The sequence below is a fragment of the Capra hircus genome, chromosome 5 (assembly GCF_001704415.2).
Source record: "Capra hircus breed San Clemente chromosome 5, ASM170441v1, whole genome shotgun sequence".
NCBI classification, from domain to species: domain Eukaryota; kingdom Metazoa; phylum Chordata; class Mammalia; order Artiodactyla; family Bovidae; genus Capra; species Capra hircus.
The window spans coordinates 97,767,502-97,792,830 of NC_030812.1; the positions used below are offsets into that span (position 1 = coordinate 97,767,502).

Sequence of the window (25,329 nt, forward strand, 5' to 3'; positions counted from 1 at the left end):
TGACATAGTGATCTGATGCTTATTTACACCATAAATTGATCATTACAGTAAGATGAGTGCCCCCTCCCCCAAAAAGACTAGTAACCCTCTGTCACCACAAAAATTTATTGCAATATTACTGACTATATATTATATTCCCGGTAACTTACTTATTTTATAATTAGAAGTTTATAACTCTTAAACCCCATCATCCATTTTCCCCAGCTTCCCACTTCTCTCTGCAACCACCAGTTTTTCCTAAGAATCTATGAATCTGACTACGTCTTATGGGGCCCAGTGGCACAATCCACTCTGGTCACTGGAGCCTGGTCCCCCGGGGTTTCTCCTGTATGGGCTGCATGTGTCCTCTTGTGGTTGAACTGCAATTGTGGTTGAACTGCAATTGTTGTGTGTGTGCAGGTTGGTGGGTTTGGCCTGCAGGTGGCCAAAGTTTTGGTGCTTCAGCTTCAGCATCAGTTCTTCCAATGCATATCCAGGGTTAATTTCCTGTAAGATTGACTTGTTTGGACTCCTTAGAGTCCAAGGACTCTCGAGAGTCTTCTCTAGCACTACAATTTGAAAGCATCAATTCTTCAGAGCTCAGTCTTCCTTATGGAACAACTCTCATGCTAACATGACTACCGGAAAAACCAATAACTGTGACTATATGGACCTTTGTAAGCAAAGTATTGTCTCTGTTTTTTAGTATACTGTCTAGGTTTGTCATAGCTTTGCTTATCATCAGACAGTTCAGTCTCTCAGTCATGTCCAACTATTAGTGACCCCATCCACTGCAGCACACCAGGCCTCCCTGTCCACCAACAACTGCTGGAGTTTACCCAAACTCATGTCCATTGAGTCGGTGATGACATCCAACCACCTCATCCTCTGTCAATCCCTTCTTCCCCTGCCTTCAATCTTTCCCAGTATCAGGGTCTTTTCAAATGAGTCAGCTCTTCCCATCAGGTGGCCAAAGTATTGGAAGTTCAGCTTCAGCATCAGTCCTTCCAATGAATATTCAGGACTGATTTTCATTAGGATGGACTGGTAGGATCTCCTTGCAAGGGACTCTTAAGAATCTTCTCCAACACCGCAGTTCAAAAGCATCAATTCTTTGGTGCTCAGCTTTCTTTATATCCAACTGTCACATCCATACATGACTACTGGAAAAACCATAGCTTTGACTAGATGGACCTTTGTTGGCAAAGTAATGTCTCTGCTTTTGAATATGCTGTTTAGGTTGGTCATAACTTTCCTTCCAAGGAGCAAGCGTCTTTTAATTTCATGGCTGCAGTTACCATCTGCAGTGATTTTGGAGCCCCCTAAAATAAAATCTCTCACTGTTTCCACTGTTTCCCCATCTATTTGCCATGATGTGATGGGACCAGATGCCATGATCTTAGTTTTCTGAATGTTGACTTTTAAGCCAACTTTTTCACTCTCCTCTTTCACTTTCATCAAGAGGCTCTTTAGTTCTTCTTTGCTTTCTGCCATAAGGGTTGTCACCTGCATATCTGAGGTTATTGATATTTCTCCCAGCAATCTTGATTCCAGCTGTGCTTCTTCCAGCCCAGCATTTCTCATGATGTACTCTGCATATAAGTTAAATAAACAAGGTGACAATATACAGCCCTGACATACTCCTTTCCTGATTTGGAACCTGTCTATTGTTCCATGTCCAGTTCTGTTGCTTCTTCACCAGCATACAGACTTCTCAGGAGGCAGGTCAGGTGGTCTGGTATTCCCATTGCTTCAAGAATTTTCCACAGTTTATTGTGATACACACAATCAAAGGCTTTGGTGTAGTCAATAAAACAGAAATAGACGTTTTTCTGGAACTCTCTCTGTTTTTTGATGATCCAACGGATGTTGGCAATTTGATCTCTGGTTCCTCTGCCATTTCTAAATCCAGTTTGACAATCTGGAATTTCATGGCTCACGTACTGTTAAAACCTGGCTTGGAGAATTTTAAGCATTACTTTACTAGCATGTGAGATGAGTGCAATTGTGTGGCAGTTTGAGCATTCTTTGGCATTGCCTTTCTTTGGGATTGGAATGAAAACTGACCTTTTCCAGTCCTGTGGCCACTGCTGAGTTTTCCAAATTTCCTGGCATATTGATTGCAGCACTTTTACAGAATCATCTTTAATGATTTCAAATAGCTCAACTGGAATTCCATTACCTCCGCTATCTTTTTCATAGTGATGCTTCCTAAGGCCCACTTGACTTTGCATTCCAGGATGTCTGGCTCTAGTTGAGTGATCACACCATCGTGATTATCTGGGTCAAAAAAGATGAAGATCTTTTTTGTATAGTTCTGTGTATTCTTGCCACCTCTTCTTAATATTTTCTGCTTCTGTTACTTGTCATAGCAAGCATCTCTTACTTACATGGCTGAAGCCACCATCTGCAGTGATTTTGGAGCCCAAGAAAATAAAATCTATCACTGTTTCCACTTTTCTGTTTCTATTTAGCATAAAGTGATGGGACCGGATGCCATGATCTTAGTATTTTTAAGAATGAGTTTCAAGCCAGCTCTTTTACTCTCTTCTTTCCCCCTCTTCAAGAGGCTTCTTGGTTCCTCTTTACTTTCTGCCATTAGAGTGGTATCATTTGCATTTCTGAGGTTATTGATATTTCTCCTGGCAATCTTGATTCCATCTTGTGATGCATCCAGCCTGGCATTCCACAAGATGTACTCTGTGTATAAGCTAAATAAGCAAGGTGACAATATACAGCCTTGACATACCCTTTTCCCAGTATTGAACCAGTTCATTGTTCCATGTCCACTTCTGGCTGTTGCTTTTTGACCCACACACAGGTTTCTCAGGAGGCGGGTAACATGGTTTGGTACTCCCATTTTTTAAGAATTTTCCAAGGTAAGCTGTGATACACACAGTCAAAGGCTTTAATGTAGTCAATGAAGCAGAACTAGATGCTTTTTAGGAATTCCCTTGATTTCACCATTATCCAAAGAATGTTGGCAATTTGATTTCTGGTTCCTCAGCCTCTTTGAAACCCAGCTTGTACATCTGGAAGTTCTTGGTTCATGTACTGCTAAAACCTCGCTTGAAGGATTTGGGGCATAACTTCACCAGCATATGATATAAGTGCAATAATACTGTAGTTTGAGGACTTCTCAGATGGCACTAGTGGTAAAGAACTTGACCCCTGCCATAGCAGGAGACATAAGAGACACATGTTCGATCCCTGGTTAGGGAAGATCCCCTGGAGGAGGGCCCGTACCCTTGCGTGGAGAATCCCCATGAACAGAGGAGCCTGGCAGGCTGTGGTCCATAGGTTTGCAAAGAGTCAAATATGACTGAAGTGACTTAGCAGGCAGCAGACAGTAGTTTGAACATTCTTTGGCATTTCCTTCTTTGGGACTGGAATACAAACTGACCTTTTCTTGAAGATATCTCCAGTCTTTTCCTTTCTATTGTTTTTCTCATTTCTTTGCATTGCTCATTTAATAAGACTTTTTTTTTTTTTTCCTCTCTCTACTTGCCGTTCTTTGGAGCTCTGCATTCATTTGGGTATATTTCCATTTCACCCTTGCCTTTCACTTGTCTTCTTTCTTCAGATATTTGTAAAGCATCCTCAGACGACCACTTTGCCTTGCTGCATTTCTTTTTCTTGGGAATGGCTTTGGTCACTACCTCCTGTACAGTGTTACTGATTTCCATTCATAGTTCTTCAGGCACTCTATCAGATCTAATCCCTCGAGTTTGTTTGTCACCTCTACTGTATAATCATAAGAAGTTTGATTTAGGTCATACCTGAGTTGCCTAGTGGTTTTCCCTACTTTCTCAATTTAAGCCTGAATTTTACAATAAGGAGTTCATGATCTGAGCCACAGTCAGCTCCAGGTCTTACTTTTGCTGATTGTGTAGAGCTTCTCCTTCTTGAGCTGCAGAGAACATAATCAATCTAAATTCAGTATTGACCATCTGGTGATGTCCATGTGTAGAGTCTTCTCTTGGCTTGTTGGAAAAGGGTGTTTGTTATGACTAGCATGTTCTCTTGACAAAACTCTGTTAGTCTTTGCTATGCTTCATTTTGTACTCCAAGGCCAATTTGCCTTTTATTCAAGTATTCCTGCCATGACTATCCCATGATCCCTTAAAAAAGGCAAAAAAGATATGACACCAGAAGATGAGACCCCAGGTCAGAAGGTGTCCAATACGCTACTGGGGAAGAGCATAGAGAAATTACTAATAGCTCCAGAAAGAATGAAGCAGCTAGGTCAAAGCAGAAATGATGCTCAGTTGCGGATGTGTCTGTTGGTGAAAGTAAAGCCTGATGTTGTACAGAACAATATTGCACAGGAATCTAGAATGTTAGGTCCATGAATCAAGGTAAATTGGACGTGGTTAAGCAGGAGAAGTCAAGATTGAATATCAACTTCGTAGGAATCAGTGAATTAAAATAGACATGTATGGGTGAATTTAATTTTTGTGTGTTAATTGCTTAGTCATGTCTGACTCTTTGTGACTCCATGGACTGTAGCCTACCAGGCTCCTCTCTCCATGGCATTGTCCAGGTAAGAATACTGGAGTGGGTTACCACTTCCTTCTCCAGGGGAAATTCCTGACCCAGGGATCAATCCCATGTCTCCTGCATTGCAGGCAGATTCTTTATTATCTGAGCTATAGGGAAGTCCTGAATTGAATTTGGCTGACAATTACATCTACTACTATGGCCAAGAAATGAAGTAGCCCTCATAGTCAACAAAAGAGTCCAGAAAGCAGTACTTGGGTGCAACCTCAAAAATGACAGAATGATCCCAATTTGTTTCCAAGATAAACCATTCAAAAGCACAATATTCTAAGTCTATGCCCCAACTACTACGCCAAAGAAACTGAAGTTGTCCAGTTCTGTAAAGACCTTCAAGACCTTCTAGAAGTAACACCGGAAAAAAAAAAAGATGTCCTTTTTAACGTAGGGGATTAGAATGCAAAAGTAGGAAGCCTGAGTCACAGGAAACTAGGTTTATTTTTATTTCTAATGACAATGAACCAAATAATTTTTTTTTATATTTAAACGCTTCCCAAATTTTCAGAAGTCTCAGAAGAATTTTTCAAACTACATATCTAGTTCATGTATATATCCCATTCTATACTATCTTTTCTACTTCTTCCTTATCTCTAATTGACAACCTTATCTCTAATATTTTCATTAGTTTTAGACATAATTATACTTTATAATTCCACAGGTAAATATCGGTTGCAAGGTAAATATTCCATCAAAATAATTACATCCATATATTTTAAATTTGTGATAATTAAATTTTGCTAAAGAATGACTTTCTAAAATAAATATATTTTCTGATGCAGGGATTTCCAGAATTCAAATGGAAAATGTGGATGCCTCAAGCCAACACATATTATTCCTGATGGTTGTACTAGGCAGCTTCATTATATTTGTGAAAAAACATTTACTTGCCTTAATAATTAAAGGAATTACTGTGATCAATGTCTTAATACATTCATCCTTTAATAAATATTATGGAACAAACTTTAATTATTCACTAACTTAAATTACAAACAAATTACTCAACTATGTATGATTTTAAAAGGATTATGGTATCTCAACATCTGTGAGAAAAGACCAATAAGTTTTATATATAGAAAATGATAAATCCAAATTTGTTTATTTTTTTTAATTTCAAGAATCAGTAAATCAGAGAACATGAAACAAATTCATTGAACTGAATAATGCTTTTATATTTATTTTTCTTAATCATTTAATTGAATTTATTTGAATAGATAATTAATACATTCAGATTGGTCAAACTATGAGATATGAAATAATGAGCAAAGTCTCTTTACTTATCTTATTTCCTATTCACCTAGTTTCCTTGTTAGAGGCAAATACATAACTAGTTTCTTGGATAACTATAGATAATGGTTCTGTTTGTTTATATTTTAATGTAAAAAATATCTTGCAGATTGTTCCATATCAGTACTTAAAGAGCTGTCTCATTTTTTGTAAAAGATTGCAAGTATTGCACTAAATCCCTGGAGAAGGAAATAGCAACCTACTCTACTACTCTTGCTTGGAAAATCCCATGGACAGAGGAGCCTGGTAGGCTACAGTTCACAGAGTGGCAAAGAGTCAGACATGGCTGAGCGACTTCACTTTCACTTTTTCATTGCACTAAATGGATGTGCCAAAATTTATTAGACCAGTTTATTTCAATGACTGTTTAGGTTTTCCCCAGAGTTTTGTAATTATAGAAAAACTTTACAGTAAAAAGAACTTAATATATTGTGTTATTTTCTATTCATCTTACGTATATGGGAAATACCCATGAATGTAATTTCTGTGTCAACAGATGAATATATTACATTTTAATTGATATTTATTGTTTAAATAGAGATTATACACCTGTTATATCCAAATAGCAATGTTCAAGGGTGACACTTTCTCACATCTTTGCCATAAAAGTGTGTTAGCAATCTTTTTTATTTTACCAATAAAATATTTACCAAAAAAACTTTTGTTTTGTGTCAATTAAATTACAATTCTTTATTACCTGAGCATCTCTTGATAGCATTTATTTTATTTAAACTATTTGTTCACATCTTTGTCAATATCACAAACAATTCTGAGCAAAAGAAAGCAGACACATAATAGTTTATCCTATAAAATTCCACTTATTTATATTGAAATGAGATAAATCAAAACTCTGACGTTAGAAATTTAGGACAAGAATTATACAGTGTGAACTTGCTCCCAGAAGGAATAGTAATTGATAATAAATATTAGTTACCATGATGAGGAATTATTCCTGAAGATAATGTACAAGGGGCATTTCTCAATTGATGATGATATTGTATTTAATAATGTGAAGGTGAATTACAGCGGTGTTGTATTTATTTCTTGGAGGTGGCATAACAAAGTGTCACAGCTTAGGTGCCTTAAAACAACAGATTTTTTTTTAAAATTTTTATAGTTTTGTAGGCTAGCAGTTCAAAATAAATCAAGTGTTGGCAGGACCAAGTTTTGTGAGACTCTGGTAAATCCTTCATTGCTCTTCCTAGCTTCTGACGTTCCTTTTCATTTCTTGGCTTGTCCCTGTGTCACTCTAGTTTTTGCCCTTGGTACCATAAACCATTTTTCTTTTGTGTCACTGTACAAATATGCCTCTTTTTATAAATAGCCCCATCATATTTGATTAGGCCTTTCCTTAATGGCATCTACAAAAATTCTATTTCCAAATAGGACACCTTGACCTATTTTACCTTGAATACACCTGCAATGACCCCGTTTCCAAAAATGGTCATATTCACAAGCATGGGAGTTAAGATTTCAGCAAATATATTTTTTGGTAACACAATTTAACCCATAACAAGTGTAAAAATTAATAACATGTACATAATGATTTATTTGGATTTCTTTACGAGTGCTTTATTTTCATAAAATTTTGTTTAATAAAACACACCATTTATATTAGAAAAATTAGATATTAGGAGTTAACAATAAAAAATGAAATGCTATGTAGAAAATTACTAAAAATTCATAAATATTAAAAAAGATCTAAATTACTAGAGACATAGTTCTTAACAATGCATAGAAAGATTTAATAATATTAAATATGTTGCCTCTCCCTAAAGTGTTTTGAAAGTTTAGAGAAACTAACACAAATCCTAACTTAATTTTTTCCTGGAACTTAATCATTTAATTCTAAAATATCTATGGTAGGACAAGGAGCCAACAAGAGCCATGATATTTCCAAGTTAAAGAATAAGAGAATTTGGAATGATAAATGCTAAGCTACTTAGATGAAAATAATAATTTACCCCATTTGATATTGAATCAGGGAGAGGTGAATTGACCACTGGAACAAAAGAGAAGCATGGCAATGCATAATGAGATTCACCAAATATGTAAAATTAGAAGAGAACTGCTATCAATCAAGCAATGTCAAAACTAGAAATAGCTGGAGCTGGCATGCTCCTTCTGAGAAGGCATCCTCTCTGAAAATTAGCTTTCTTGAGGAATACTTGACATTCAATACATTGTGGATATTGAAACTGTAGAATAAGCTTCCCTGGTGGCTCAAATGGTAAAGAATCGGCCTGCAGTGCAGGAGACCTGGGTCTGATCCCTGCATTTGGAAGATCTCCTGAAGGAGGGCATGGAAACCCACTCCAACATTCTTGCCTGGAGAATCCCCATGGACAGAGGAGCCTGTGGGCTACAGTCCAGGGTCACAAAAAGTCACACATGACTGAACAACTAAGCATGGCACAAACTGTAGAATATGACATTTGACAAATATATTCATACCTGCGAAATTATTGAAGCAAGTATGGTATGAATATTTCTATTACTCCAAAAAATTTGCTTGTGTCTCTTCACAACCCTCTCCTTGCCACTCTTTGCCCACCTTCAACACCACATGACCACTGGTATGCTTTCTGTCACTTTAGATTAGTTTGCATTTTCTAGAAATTTATAAATGTGAAAGTGTAAAGTATGTACTTTTTCTGACTTCTTTCAGTCAACATCATTATTTAGATATTCATTCATGCTATTGTATATCAATAGTTCATTCTTTTTCATTGCTGAGTAACATTCTGCTGTACAGATAGACCACCATTATCCATACATCTGCTCTTGGGGTGTTGGGGGAGGTCTTCAAGAGGTCATAACTACTAGTTGACCATGCAATTGGAAGCTCCTCTGTCCTTGGAATATACACCTGTACACTGGTCCCAAAGTAGGAGCCATTTCATTTTCAAGGAGGCAGATCTGAGAGAGCAATGGGTTGTTGAGAGCATCTTGACAGTATACATGGCTGAACTCGTTAGAGCCTGTTAATAAACTTTTGAAATTTTTTTTGGAGTGATAGCAAGAAACACCAACATTAAGAAGAAACAAAGAGATAAATGAACAACCTGATCTTCCACTTGACAGAACCTCAAAAAGAAGAACAAAGGCCAAAGTTAATCGATGGAAGGAAATAACAAAGATTGAAGGAGAAATAGAGATAGAAAAACAATATAAAAGATCAGTAAAACTAAGAACAAACAGAAAACTTCAAAAATACACAATAAATCGTATTTCCAAGCATATTCATATAGCACATAGTAGTGGTGTCACTGCATTAGCTTCCAGACAAGTTGACAACAGGGCACTTGAAAGGTGGAAGCTGTGCTCGGCTGTACTTAGTTGTTCAGTCGTGTCTGACTCTCTGTGACCAATGGACTGTGGCCTGCCAGGCTCCTCTGTCCATGGGGATTCTCCAGGCAAGAATACTATGTTCGATACAGGACACAGGATGCTTGGGGCTGGTGCACGGGGGATGATCCAGAGAGATGATATGGGGAGGGAGGTGGGAGGAGGGTTCAGGATTGGGAACTCATGTACACCCGTGGTGGATTCATGTCAATGTATGGCAAAACCAATACAGTATTGTAAAGTAAAATAAAGTAAAAGAAAAAAAAAAAGAATACTAGAGTGGGTTGCCATTCCCTCCTCTACGGGATCTTCCCAGTCCAGATATCGAGCCCAGGTCTCCCACATTGTAGGCGATTCTTTACTGTCTGAGCCACCAAGGAAGCCCTGAAAGGTGGGTATTTAAATTTAACTTTTAATTAGTTAAAAATAAGGAATATTTTAATGTTGGTTCCTATTCACACCACATTGAACAGAGGTGGAACATTTCTAGCATCACAGAAAATTCTCTAACCAAATAGAACTCTCTTTTCCATGAGTGCAAGTCAATAACCAAAAATTTGAAAATCCTTAGTTGGTTTTAAATTTGGTCATAAATGTCTGAATAACAGGTGGACCATAGAAATGACCACAAAAATTCAAAAATTTTATAAGAATTACAAGATAAATACAAAACCAAATGTCTGTCTTGTGAAGAATTGACTGCCTTACATGCTTACTTTACAAATGAAATACAACAAAACAAAGTAGAAATCTAAGCTTGCATCACAAGAAATTAAAAATGAAAAAGCTAAAATTAGGTGAAATAAAACCCAAATGAAGTAGAGGGAAGAAAACAATAATTAGTGCAAAATCAAGACAAAGGACAAAATTGCAATATGGAGAAACAACAAGACCAAATGTATTCTTATTGAATATATTTAATAAAATTGATAAAAGACTGATGAAAAAAATTGAAAAAGGGGAATTTCCAGGTGGTTCAGTGGTAAGGACTCCATGCTCTCACTGCTGGTGGCCCACGTTCAATACCCGTTTGGGGAAGTAAGACCCACAAGCCATGAGGTGAGGCCAAAAAACTTTTTTTTGAGAGGAATCAAATCTTTTACATGTATAATAAATAAAGGGATAATGTATACTTTTTTCAGATATTAAACAGATAAAAAACAATATTATGAATACATTTTAGTGTCCATATAAAATAGAAAAATCCTAAAATACAAATTACCAAATTAAAGCACGGCAAAAAAAAAAAAAATCCTGAGTAAACCTAACATACATTGTGAAACATTAAGTTCATTATATGAACCTTTCTACAAAATAGTTCTAGATGCTCAGATGGCATTGATAGTGAATAAAAACACTCAAAAATGTAGCAGTACTCTTTCACAAAGTTTCAGGTAAAAGAAGAAGAGAAATACTTCCTAATAATAGCTTTCATAACAACCTGTCAAGTATATATAACATAACTGAAAACTCAGTTAAAGCTCTTTGTGAACATAGATGAAGAAAAATAGCTTAATCTACATATAGCATATGCATTGATTTTTTAAGAAAATGGGCAACACAGATGATCATTGTGATTTTATTTATAGAAGTGCAAGATTGATTAAATATTGGTTTAATGGAAGAAATAAAGGTAATTTACTTCATAATCGTTATACAAAGAAAACATTTACCCTTCCAACTGATGGAAAATGATGCAAACATAACATCAACATCAATTGATTATAAAATTTGTTTGAAAAATGAGAATATTATGGTTTCACATGAGAAACATATGATGAAAAACCTTAAGATAAATCTCATATTTAAGGATGAAATATTGAAATCTCTTCCTTGACTAAGAAGAGATAGATACAGAACCTTTACTGTACCTTCTATTCAACTTTGGAAATTAAATTGTAGCCTATGAAAATAAGCCAAGAAAAAAAAATTGCACCTAGAAAAAAGATATGAATAGCTATTATATAAAGATATAAAAATCTCATATAAAATCCATAAAAATAAATATTTGAAATGATGGAATTAATACAAAAAGTCAGAGAAATTATTGACTATAAGACTAACATGTAAACCTTAATATACTACTCTTTACTGCACCAAAAATTTCTAAAATTTAGAAAATAAGAGTGTCAATAACAAAATCATGACTATGAAACACCCATGTATATTTAACATCTCAAAATAGAGAAACACAAAATCTGACAGGGAAAATTTAAAGAAAACTAACTCATAGACGAATAAAGCATATTGACTGGAACAGCCAATACTGTAAAGATGACTCTCTTTACAAATTATTTTAAATAGTAAATGCAGTCCCAAGAAGTTTTTTTTAAAACAGATTTATTGAGGTACAATTTACACACCATGAAATCCATCCATTTAAACTGTGTAAATCAGTGATTTTAAATATGGTCACAGTTTACAACCATCATCACTATCAGTGATGAAAATATTCATTACTGATCAAGTAGCAGTCATTTTCTTTCTCATCTCCACATAGCTCTTGGTAATTGCTAAACTACTTTTGGTCTTTGTTCTCAAATATAAAATGTTTTGATATTTCATGTAAACAGACTCAGAAAACATGTCACATTTTAGAAAGTTTGAATGTCATAAACATATTATTGAGCAAAAAAGGCCAGACACAAAAGAAGTGATATCTATACTTTTTGGTATGCATATTATATTTAAACAGTTTTTAAAAATTAATTTATTTTTATTGAAGCAATTTTTTTTGAATTTTTACTTTGATTTTGAATTTTTATTGAAGGAATCTATTGAAGAAATTTTTATTAATGGAATTTACAGGATTTTGATGTTTTCTTTCAATGGTTATTGAAGCCTTATTAGAACAGATAACATAATTCATTTCAAAATTTATATAATCATAACATTATTTCCTTTTCATAAAAGATAAAATTACTCAACAGCATCCACACTCACTTTTTAATTCTCAAGCTTATGCTTGCAATTATATGTATTTTGAATCTGACAGCTTTCTGCTCCTATGCCCCTTGAGGATAGTACAGCACAGTTCCGTTCACCAGGTGTATGGTCTGTTATCCTGTTATGAAAAAAATGCATAATTTTGTTATATTCTATGAAGGCAACTCATGAAACAATAGTATTCCTATGTAACTGTAATAAAAGACATTTTGAACATGGGTAATGGTGTTTTTAATAAAATTTCAGTAAGAGTTTGTTATTAGGAAAATGGGCTACAGAGTAACCTATTTTTGAACATTTATATCAACATTTTATTAACTTTCAACATCTTCTTCAGCTTTCTATAATTCAATGAAAACAAATGTGTTCATATTATTAATATTTTTTTTCTGTATTTTTCCTCCTTTATATAGCATTCATTTAAAAATCTTACTTTAGTTTGAAAATTGAACCATTTCGCCACTTCCATGCATGACCACGACCTTCACGAAAGACTGGAATCCATGATATAGTTGGCAGTGACATCAGAAATTTCTAGCCCAAAATAAAGAATTTTCACTTAAATATCATCATGAAAGATTTTTATTAATTTTTAAAATGCAAGTCAAAGGATGCATTCTTTCTTAGGATCTTTAGTTCTTTGAACAAAATGAGTATGTTAGATTTTGCATCTAACACTATAATACATAAAAGTTGACTACACCAAAGCCTTGGACTGTGTGAATCACAACTGCGGAAAATTCTTAAAGAGATTGGAATACCAGAGAAATTGGTATTTCTTACTTGCCTTACCTGCCTCCTGAGAAATCTGTATGCAGGTCAAGAAGCGACAGTTAGAATCAGACATGGAACAATGGACTGGTTCCAAATTGGGAAAGGAGTACATCAAGGCTGTATATTGTCACCCTGCTTATTTAACTTCTATGCAGAGTACATCATATGAAGTAGCAAGCTGGATGAAGCACAAGCTGGAATCAAGATTGCCAGGAGAAATCTCAATAACCTCATATATGCAGATGACACCATCCTTATGGCAGAAAGCAAAGAGGAACTGAATAGCCTCTTGATGAAAGTGAAACAGGAGAGGGAAAAAGCTGTCTTGAAACTCAACATTTGAAAAACTAAGATCATGGCACCTGGTCCTATCACTTGATGGTAAATAGATGCGGAAACAATGGAAACGGTTAAAGACTTTATTTTCTTGGCCTCCAATATCACTGCAGATAGTGACTGCAGCCCTGAAATTAAAAGACACTTGCTCCTTGGAAGAAAAGCTATGACCAACCTAGACAGCATATTAAAAGCAGAGACATTGCCGACAAAGGTCCATCTAGTCAAAGCTATGATTTTTCCAGTAGTCATATATGGATGTGAGAGTTGAACCATAAGGAAAGCTGAGCGCTGAAGAACTGATGCTTTTGATCTGTGGTGTTGGAGAAGGCTCTTGAGAGTCCCTTGGACTGCAAAGAGATCAAACCAGTCAATCCTGAAGGAAATCAGTCCTGAGTATTCATTGGAAGGACTGATGCTGAAGCTGAAACTCCAATACTTTAGTCACCTGCTGTGAAGAACTGACTCTTTAGAAAAGACCTGAAGCTGGGAAAGATTGAAGGCAAGAGGAGATGGGGACAACAGAGGATGAGATGATTGGATGGCAGACTCAATGGATGTGAGTTTGAGCAAGCTCTGAGAGTTGGTGATGGACAGGGAAGCCTGGCGTGCTGCAGTCCATGGGGTTTCAGAGTTGGACATGACAGAGTGACTGAACTGAACTGAACTTAGTTCTTTGAATAGAATAAGCATGTTAAATTCTAAACGTAATACTAAAATCATAAAAGTTGCCAGGTGGAATATTTAATATTGCCATAAATATTAACCATGTCTATACTTTTGATTCAAAACTAATTCACATTTATACTTATCAGTTTCACTGTTTTCTAATGTTAATAAGGAAAATCTTTCTCTTTTTTTTTTTTGAGGACCATTTAATAAAAAGAGTATTTACAAAGACATGGATTAGTTGTACAGACCCCTCAAAAGAAGACACTTAGTACACCAACTTGGGGATATTGACAACTGCGAATTGTATCTAACATTAAGCCTGAGGGATAAGAAGGTGGAGTAATTGAATACGTGTGCAGTAAGGAAAATTCTGATTTATTTAATTTATTTTTTACTCATGGTAAAACTAACATAACAAGCCTTTAATAAGTTTTAAGATGCTGTGATATTCTTTTTTCTGGATACTGTGAGTATCTCATTGCATTTCTCTACTACTATATGTTCCTCAGGATTTCAGTTTTAGAAGAGAATTAAGGGAATGAAATTGAGAAAATAAGTGACATGAGAGCCAAATATTTGGTTTTCTGAGTTTGACACCATTCTTTAACTAGATAAACCCCAAAGCAATCTATTTCTGTGGAATCCAGTGGACGAGACAAGTGGTCAGAGAATCATTTCTTTCTGTTACTCCCTGCTCAGTTGAACTGTAGACACGGGAACTAATGAAAGACACAAGAAAGGAGAACCCTGCATGGTGGAAAGAGAAAAGCGAAGAGGTCTGAGAGTATCCAGCAGCCCTAATCCTCTGTAATCACTAATCTCTTCTCCATGATGAGAGAATAGGGTGGTAGGTGCAGGAACAATAATTACGGCATCTTGTATAGGGGATGACAGAGGATGAGATGGCTGGATGGCATCACCGACACAACGGACATGGGTTTGGGTGGACTCCAGGAGTTGGTGATGGACAGGGAAGCTTGGCATGCTGAGGTTCATGGGGTCACAAAGAGTCAGACACGACTGAGCGACTGAACTGAACTGTATCCTCCCCACCATCAGATGAAAGTGAACTAGACCTCTTACTTCCCAACACCCAATACCTAACCTAACTGTTGGAGGTGGCACAGGTAAACCATTCCTCCTGTGCTGAGAGAATCCGGTAGGTAACACAGGTGAGCCTTACAAGGTGATCCATCATGCTAACAAGGAGCAGAAGAACTGGAAATTACCAAACGTGCATTAATGGTTTTAAAATGAAAATAAAGTATCATAAAGTCATATTCCATTGTTTAATGGAATATTAACAGATCTTAAAATAAGCAAACTTCAAGCCTTTAATAAAGTGTTGGAAACACTTAATATCTTACCATTTCCTCTTCACTATCTATGTAAAGCAGAGTAGAATTCTTAGTAGTGCAGGACATCAAACTCCCATTCAATGTTTCTTTTTCCAAACTAAGAGAATAGCAATTGTTGGAATATGTAAACCACTCTTTTGGACAACAACTACAATGAAATTCTGGAGAAAGATTATGAATTACTATTCAAAGGCAATTTGAATTTGAAAAATAAAAATTAACTTACGCATATGCATAGATGTAAACATATATATGCATACACACATATATGTATAAAATAACATATCTATGCAACCTCAAGGCTGGTACATATAAAACAAATCTCATTCATACATTCATAGAGAGGGTCCATCTCTCCTATCCCTATTTATGTCCCCATATAAAGCAAACACATAGAAATATCTACTACTTACACGTCCTGAAAATCAAGAAATGAAACTTCCATTTTAGAATAGAAAATTTTTTGTTTCTTATCATATTATAGCAGGAGGAAATTACAGTCAATTGCCAACAATGGATATGGTGATCATATTGTTGCATAGGAAGAAAGACTCTCCTATAATCATTATTTAGGAATATTATTGCCTGATTTTATAATTTATGTTTTATCCCCAAATCTACTTCTATTTTCACTAGCCTAAGAGAGAGGAAAAATACAAACTATATTTATAATAGAAGTTTGAAATCGTTATGTACCTTTATGGAGCTTTGTTACCAAAGAGGACTTATTCTGTTCTGATATTTGGGTACCTAGAAAAAAATGGAAGTAATATTTTAAAATATTTACATTGATCTAAATAAATCATAAAAATTTTAGTTTTTAGTGTAAACATGGTGTTTTTAGGATTTAGGATGATCTGGAAAATATTGCTTTAAGAATAATTAATGAGGTAACGAAGACTGAGGGGTGTATATTTCGAAAATCTTAGAGAAAAGACTCACCACCTCTTACAATACTTGGTACAAGCAATCTCAAGAATTAATTTGTTTTTCTCAATAAGGTGTTTCAGTTTCTTAAAGTATATCTTTGAGTTATGAAATCAGAAAATATCTATGTACATGTTTAATTTTCCCTACAATCATTCTTTAATTTATACTTTGCTTAACTCAGAATAACCATTCAATACTTAGGCTAAATGCACACATTAAAATAAGAGTTCTATTCCATAATAATATGAAATTTTAGAGGCACTGATGATCATTAAAATGAAAGGTTCAATTATAATCTTTCAAAACTTGACTTACGTGGAATAAAAGTTACCACTCTCACTATCGTATACATCAAGACAAAACAGATGATTCCCAGGATCACAACAATGAGCTTCTCTCGAGCTGATGGTGAATCTGCAGGGAGAGAAAAGGAAACACTGAGAAAGGAGTGATGGAGACAGTTATTTTAGAAGAACAAAAGATCCCACATCCGTGAGAATTCAAAGACACCAACTTGGACCTCAAAACAATATCTGCCATTGCAATCCTCTTCTCAGAATATACCATTCCTTTTTCAGCGAATATAAGGCTTCACGAGTTGTAGATCAAAGACTACAAATTACAGCAATGCCTGGGTAGGTAGTCCTAGAGGAGGGCATGGCAACCTTCTCCAGTATTCATGCCTGGAGAATCCCCATGGATAGAGCAGCCTGGCGGGCTGCAGTCCATGCGGTTGCAAACAGACGGACACAACTGAGCGACTAAGCACAGCGCAGCACATATGTCATATTAGAATATTGTATTGCAAACTCCAGCTCTAAGCCTCATTAATAAAAACACGTAAGCGGGTAAATGCTTTACACTTGCAGTGGTAGTTACTGTCATTCCATTGAGATAACAAAAGACATTTTGAAAGTTTAATTCCACATAGGTTTTCTCCTGCTCAGCTGCTAAAATTGATCTTTTCACCATCTTACCTCTCATATGCTGTCTCCTGGTATTCTTAACCAGACTCGGTTCTGAGCAGTTTTCCTTTTGGTTCTTCATCTCTGTGGCTGTTTAATGTCAAGATGTTGCTCTATGGAAACTTTACATAAGTAGTTAATAAATGGTGTATAAAATCACAAGAAACCTTGAAAGGTTAAATTGAGTGATGTGTGAGGACAGTTAACAGCACTCATGTAGCAGCTGAGCAAATCCAAGTTTGGTTCTCATTTCAGTAGATCTTTAGACAACTCTTTTATGGTAGAGTAAGTAGTTTTAAAAATAGTATTTGGTGATTAATAACCAAGAGTGGTGGGAATGGGCGGGAGGTGAGAGGGAAACTCAAAGGAGGGGACATATGTACACCTATGGTTAATTTATGCTGATGTATGACAAAATCAAACCAATATTGTAAGCCAGTCATCAATCAGTTAAAAGCAAATAAATGTTTTAAAAAAATATTCTTTGTTTGACATGTTACTTGTTTATTGGAACAATGAAAATTAGTAGATTACTGAAAAGTTCATGAATAGTAATATCCTGATGAATTGAAAGTCAAAATTCACAGAAACACTTTGAAATTGTTATAATACATTGGTTCAAATTAAAGTCCATATTGGAAAAAAAATGCACCAATTATACAGGTAAGTTTAAAATCCATTAAAAGTTAAAGACAGCTTTCCATGATGAGGGAATAACAGTATTGGCATAACAGTACACCCTGCATTAAATTACTTTAACTGGGACATTCATCAATGAAAAGGGAATGAGATGCTATCAAATAATTCTTCTATTTTGAGTGATTGTGGAGCTCTAAGAAATCATTAAAAAATTAAAGAAATATTTTACATGTTAAAAATGGTACATCACATATTAAATTCTCCAAAACTTTTTATCATATAAAGACAAAACAATGTTAAAATGTCATTAAATAAATACTTATTTTACATGAGTAATTGACAATTGACAATGGCTAAGATATGAAATTATAAACTGATAAGGAAAAGCATACATCATTTATGGAAGGACAATGCTGGTACAAACTTCCAGGAAGCTCCTGAGGCTGCTAAGTCAATGAGGGCAGCTTTAGTTGTATCAGCAATTATAAGTCAATAATGTGCCTTAATAATTCAGTCAATGGATTCTGTAGTCAGTGCAATCTACAATTAATTCTGGCTTTGAAATTGACAATGTATGACCTTTAAAAATTATTTAGTATTTAGCAAATCAGTTTACTAATCTAAAATGAGAATAAAAATATATATGATATAAAGCATGTAAAACACCTAATATTAAATTTGACTTTTATTTCTTATTTTAATACAATTGCCATGGTGTTATTCATTTTAGGCAATATAATTTATTAGACAGAAATCTCTGTGTTAGTGTGATTTATCTTTTTTCAATATTATGATCAAGTTTTTATAAAGCATTTGATTATATATAATTGAGTTAATCCAGCACTTTACTGGAGGTACCATACTGTGATTTTTACTTTACCTAGATCTGTGAAGAATTATACTGGCCATTCACAATTCTATGAATCCATTTTAAGAACTTATTTTTAAGGGCTGAGTTAAATATTTAATACTATATCTAATTATATGTCTATTGATAACAAAATACACTGTTAACTGTCCCGTGTCCTGATGCTCCTGATACTTCATATTAAATGGTATTGATTAACAAAATCAGTTATACATGTATGTATTCACTTGAATAATGTCTGCAGGCAAGAATCTGAACATTTTCAAAAATCTTCCCAAATACTTCATATTTTATTCTTACTTTCTCCCAAAATTAAAATACCAAAATATCAAATACAGATACCAATATCTCTTTAATTTGTTTGCTTAGCAATTGTCCCTAAGTCGAACCACATTGGCATTTGTAATCTCCTGATAAGTGAGATGAGGGATTAGGAAGGAGAGGGAAACACATACCTTCTACAGGCCAGAGTCCTGCCTCTTCTCTGAGTGGCCAGGTTACTGTGAAAATCAAACAATGTCTGTGGTCTTCACAGACTGCCCTGTGAAGGCTCAGAGTGAAGCAATAGTGTAAAAAGTACATTTCTCATCACCATGTCACTGAAACAGGAAATTCATACACTTGGGTATTTTGAAGAAGTTTATCATCACACACCTCCAGAATATAGGAGACTTTGAATATGTAGTGTTTCAGTTAGTTTGTTCTTTAGTGAGTTCCTCTGAGAATTGATTTCACTTTCTAAAAGTTATAGGGGGACAAAGGACATGATCACCCTGCTGTTAACTTGCTTTTACTTCATTCATCAATGCTGAACATTTATGCCTTGTCAAGAGTAACTTCAATGATTAAGTTTTAGTTTTAGATAAGTTTGCTAAATCTAGGCATTATTTATTTCTTTTCCTTATAATCTCATTGTGTCATTTCTATTATAATGGAGGAAATCATAATTCCATTGACAGTTCATATTTAAGGATACTTGTCCCTATTTCAGAAGAGTTACTACATTTTAAACTTTAACTGTCATCTAATTTTTAGCTTTCTAAAATCTAGAAAAATGGAATATAAATTGGTAGTTATATACCAATTTATTGTTGTTGTTCAGTCATGAATCCATGTCTGACTCTTTGTGACCCTGTGGACTGCAGCAGGCAAAGCTTCCCTTTCACTATCTCCCTCAGTTTGCTCAAATTCACGTTCAATGATGGGCTTCCCTGGTGGCTCAGATGGTAAAGAATCTGCCTGTGATGCAACAGACCCAGGTTCAGTCCCTGGCTGAGGAAGAACCCCTGGAGAAAGAAATGGCAACCCACTCCAGTATTCTTGCCTGGAAAATTCCATGGAGAGAGGAGCCTGGTGGGCTACCGTCCATGGGGTTACAGAGGTGGACATGACTGAAGAGACTGAATGCCGGGGTCCAGCCCTGGTGGATCCAGGGTAATTCGAGGTGGGGACGGCATGGCAAGGAAAATCTTATTTATTTAGAAATATAAAATAAATTAGGAAAGAATAGTGTAGTAGGAAAATTTAGTGGAGAAGAGGCTGAATAACTTGGTTTATGGGGAAAGCCAATAAAACTTCAGGACAAGAAGTTTGCACCATCTACACTGGGCCGCCGCTGCCCGTTTGAATATCAGAGGGTGCCCCGCCTTGGGCTCCCTCTCTCATGGATCTTAGAAGCCAGGGCAAGTAAGTAGACATGGCGAGCCTCCGCGCCCCAGATTCAGCCAGAAAATAGAATAAGAAAAGAAGACACGGGGGAAACCAGTCTTTCCAATGACTGCCCCCCCCCCCACCATTGTCTGGAAAGGCCTTATATACCTTTTGATTTTACATAGAGATCAATGAATAATACAAAATTATGCAGCATCAGCAACCCTGACTCTTACCGAGACCAGGTTTCTCTCTGCATACCTAGTTGTATACACAAGCCTTAGGTGATTTACATCATCTTCTGGCCAGAAGGCCAATTAACATTTTACAGCCCTTTTCTGATAAGGCTTTGTCAACCAGAAGACTTATTTATGTTGTTCTTCCCAAAGTCTGGTGCCACTCTCAGAAAGCACTAAATAAAGTTACATTCTTCCATATCAAGGACATCAAAACTACTATATTCCTATTCCTATATCCCAATTACATTGATTAATCTTTCAGGTGCCTAAAAGATAAAGAATATGGAGGCCTGGCAGCAGTCATTGAGTCAACAGTGAAAACCCGTCACCAATATAATTTTTAGCTCTTTAGAAAAGGCTCTGTATCTTTAAGACGCTTTAAGCAATTCACAAGTTGTCAAAAGTCCAGGGGAACCTGTCAGGCAAGTTAGAGAGCCATCAGAGGGGTTTGAGCTGAAACATTCCTTTCATATGCTGCTACTGCTAAGTCACGTCACTCGTGTCCGACTCTGTGCGACCCCATAGACGGCAGCCCACCAGGCCCCCCTGTCCCTGGGATTCTCCAGGCAAGAACACTGGAGTGGGTTGCCATTTCCTTCTCCAATGCATGAAAATGAAAAGTGAAAGTGAAGTTGCTCAGTCGTGTCCGACTCAGTGACTCTATGAACTGAAGCCTACCAGGCTCCTCTGTCCCTGGGATTTTCCAGGCAAGAGTACTGGAGTGGGGTGCCATTGCCTTCTCCACCTTTCATATGCAGAAGACTGTTAACTGGAGCCCTAAGTTAATTCCTATTAGCAGCAGAAGGGTGGAAAGCACAGTACAATAAGGCAGCAGACTCTGGTTTTTGGGGGTAGATGTTCAGGAAAACTCAGGGGGAACCCCTGAAGCTGGATCACACATTTGTGTTTTGTCAGGCTTCCTTCCTCATGACCTTTGCCATGGGCGGGATTTCTCATACTGGCTCCCGGCATCTGAGCACACCCACAACTACATGTCCATTGAGTCAGTGATGTCATCCAGCCATCTAATCCTCTGTGGCCCTCTTCTCCTCTTGCACTGAATCTTTTCCAGCATCAGGATCTTTTCCAATGAGTCAGCTCTTTGATCAGGTGGCCAAAGTATTGGAGCTTTGGTTTCAGCATCAGTCCTTCACATGAATACTCAGGGTTTATTTCCTTTAGGGTTGACTGGCTTGATCTCCTTGCTGTCCAAGGGACTCTCTCCAGCACCATAGCTGGAAAAAATCAATTCTTTGGCTCTCAGCCTTTATGATCCAAACTCACATCCACACATGACTACTGGAAAACCATAGCTTTGATTATATGGACATTGGTCAGCAAAATGATGTCTCTGCCTTTTAATATGCTATCTAATTTTGTCATAGCTTTACTTCTAAGGAGCAAGCATTTTTAAATATCATGGCTGCAGTCATTGTACACAGTGATTTTGGAGCCCAAGAAAATGAAATTTGACACTGTTTCCACTTTTTCTCCGTCTATTTGCTATGAAGTGATGGGACTGGATGCCATGATCTCTGTTTTTTGATTGTTGAACTTTAAGCTGTCTTTTTCATTCTCCTGTTTCACCTGCATCAAGAAGCTCTTTGGTTCCTCTTCACTTTCTGCCATTAAAGTGGTATCATCTGCTATCTGAGGTTGTTGATATCTCTTGCTGCAATGTTAATTCCAGTTTGTGAGTCATCCAGCCAGCATTTCACATGATGTACTCTGCATATAATTTAAATAAGCAGGGTCACAATATCCAGCCTTGAAGTATTCCTTTCCCAATTTTGAACCAACCCACCATCGTATTGTTCCATGTCCTGTCCTACTGTTGCTTCTTGACCTGTGTGCAGATTTCTCAGGAGGCAGCTAAATTGGTCTGGTATTCCCATCTCTTTAAGAATATTCCACAGGTGGTTGTGATCCACACAGTCAAAGGCTTTAGCAGAGTTGAGGCAAAAGTAGATTTTTTCCTGGAATTCCCTGGCTTTTTCTATGATTCAATGGATACTGGCAGTTTGATCATCTGCCTTCTCTGAATCCAGCCTGAATATCTGGAAGTTCTCTGTTCATGTACTGCTGAAGCTTAGCTTCAAGGATTTTGAGCATAATCTCGATAGCATGTGAAATGAGTGCAATTGTAGGATAATTTGAACATTATTCGGCGTTGCCTTTCTTTGGGATTGGAATGAAAACTGCCCTTTGCCAGTCCTGTGGCCACTGCTGAGTTTTCCAGTTTGCTGGCATATTGAGTGCAGCACTTTAACAGCACCATTCTTTAGGATTTGAAATAGCGCAGCTGGAATTACACCACATCCACTAGCTTTGTTTTTAGTAAGACTTCCTAAGGACCACTTGACTACACACTTCAGGATGTCTGGCCCTAGGTGAGAGACCACACCATTGTGGTTATCTGGGTCATTAAGGGCTTTTCTGTACAGGTATTCTGGGTATTTTTTCCACCTCTCCTTAATCTCTTCTGCTTCTGTTAGGTGAGGTGAAGTCGCTCAGTCGTGTCCGACTCTTTGCCACCCCATGGACTGTAACTTACTAGGCTTCTCCGTCCATGGGGTTTTCCAGGCAAGAATACTGGAGTGGATTGCCATTCTGTTAGGTTCTTGCCATTTTTGTTCTCCCTTGTGCCTATCTTTGCATGAAATATTCCCTTGGTATCTCCAGTTTTCTTGAAGATATCTCTAGTCTTTCCCATTCTATTGTTTTTCTCTATTTCGTTGTATTGTTCACTTAAAAAGACTTTATCTCTCCTTGCTAATCTATGGAATTCTGCATTCAGTTGGGTATCTTTTCCTGCTTCTCTGCCTTTCACTTCTCTTCTTTTCTCAGGTATTTGTAAGCTGTTTGTAAGCTACTTGCAAACTCTATTATGTCCTAATAATATTGATTAATATTTGAACTTTCTATAGCAATTGCTAATGGCTACCTATATGGTGAAAATCTTTATTATATTTTATATTAATAAACTAAATAATATTCTATTACCCACTTCATTGAATTATAGTAAGTGAAGCATTCATTAGTGATGCCAAATAATGTAAAATTCAGTAATGTTCACTTTTAAAATTTGAAGTTAAAAGTGAAAGTCACTCAGTTGTTTCCAACTCTTTGCAAATGCATGAACAGTAGCCTTCCAGGCTCCTCCATCCATAAAATTCTCCAGGTAAGAATTCTGGAGTGGGTAGCCATTCCCTTCTTCAGGGGATCTGACCAGTTCACAGATTGAACTGAAGTCTCTTGTATTGCAGGTGGATTCTTTATCAGCTGAACTACAAGGTAAATGTTAAATGTATTATTCATATTATCATACACTTTGCTGGTCTCAATCAAATAATTTTGTACACATCATGTCCTTGGTTACATGCCCAAATATGTTGACTCTTCTGGCATTTAACTTTAATAAAATCTATGGTTAGTCCACCTAGAGCCAAGATAAATACTCAGAATACTAAGAGTATTTTGAATTTACTTTTTATTATATAAAATGTGTTTGTGACTAAATCTAAAATAGCAGTACCTAGTGACCTAAGAGATAAAGATAAATTAGATGTCCATCAGTTCAGTTCAGTTCAGTTCAGTTGCTCAGTCGTGTTTGACTCTTTGGGACCCCATGAATCGCAGCATGCCAGGCCTCCCTGTCCATCACCAACTCCTGCAGTTCACTCAGAGTCGCATCCATCGAGTCCGTGATGCCATCCAGCCATCTCATCCTTAGTTGTCCCTTTCTCCTCCTGCCCCCAATCCCTCCCAGCATCAGAGTCTTCTCCAATGAGTCAACTCTTTGCATGAGGTGGCCAAAGTATTGGAGTTTCAGCTTTAGCATCATTCCTTCCAAAGAAATCCCAGGATTGATCTCCTTTAGAATGGACTGGTTGGATCTCCTTGCAGTCCAAGGGACTCGCAAGAGTCTTCTCCAACACCACAGTTCAAAAGCATCAGTTCTTCGGTGCTCAGCCTTCTTCACAGTCCAACTCTCACATCCATACATGACCACAGGAAAAACCATAGCCTTGACTAGATGGACCTTTGTTGGCAAAGGAATGTCTCTCCTTTTGAATATGCTATCTAGGTTGCTCATAAGTTTTCTTCCAAAGAGTAAGTGTCTTTTAATTTCATGGCTGCAATCACCATCTGCAGTGATTTTGGAGCCCCCCAAAATAAAGTCTGACACTGTTTCCACTGTTTCCCCATCTATTTCCCATGGAGTGATTGGAGTAAGTGCAAATATCCTTTTAACAAGATGGCTAGATGGATTCATTTCAAGGAAGCTTTTTAAATCGAGGCAGATTGCCAAAATTACGAAATAACTCTGTATAAAGGAAACATTTTAAGGTCTTATAATGAAGAAACTCTTATTCTAGTTGAAAATTTGGATATGCAGAAAGTAAAGAAGAATTGAAGAAAAGAACTTATGTGGATGTATCCAAACAGATATTGACAGGTAAAATAGTAATGATAAAGTATCAAATTGTGAATATATGTTTGTATTAGAATTCAAGGGAGCAAAAATGGCATGAGCAGTGAAAACAGTAGAGAGAAATTATGTCTTTTTGTTATTTCAGAAAAGTACAAAAATATGAACTTACTAGAGTACTGAGTAAAGAACTCATGCTGTAAAATGTAGGGTACTTATAGAACTGCTGCTAAGTCACTTCAGTCGTGTCCAACTCTGTGCGACTCCATAGACAGCACCCCACCAAGCTCCCCCGTCCCTGGAATTCTCCAGGCAAGAACACTGGAGTGGGTTGCCATTTCCTTCTCCAGTG

At 36.5% G+C, this 25,329-nt stretch overlaps 1 protein-coding gene across 1 annotated transcript; it reads right to left on the bottom strand.

Annotated features, from left to right (window-relative positions):
• Window positions 10,127-17,231, bottom strand: LOC102182286 (NKG2-A/NKG2-B type II integral membrane protein). Its single transcript, XM_005680837.3, has 7 exons — window positions 17,162-17,231; window positions 16,500-16,598; window positions 15,951-16,004; window positions 15,264-15,415; window positions 12,548-12,648; window positions 12,112-12,232; window positions 10,127-10,194 (listed from the first exon to the last, which is right to left on the bottom strand). The coding sequence occupies exons 1-6, from the start codon at window positions 17,229-17,231 to the stop codon at window positions 12,115-12,117; spliced, it is 594 nt and encodes a 197-aa protein (XP_005680894.2). The 3' UTR covers window positions 10,127-10,194; window positions 12,112-12,114.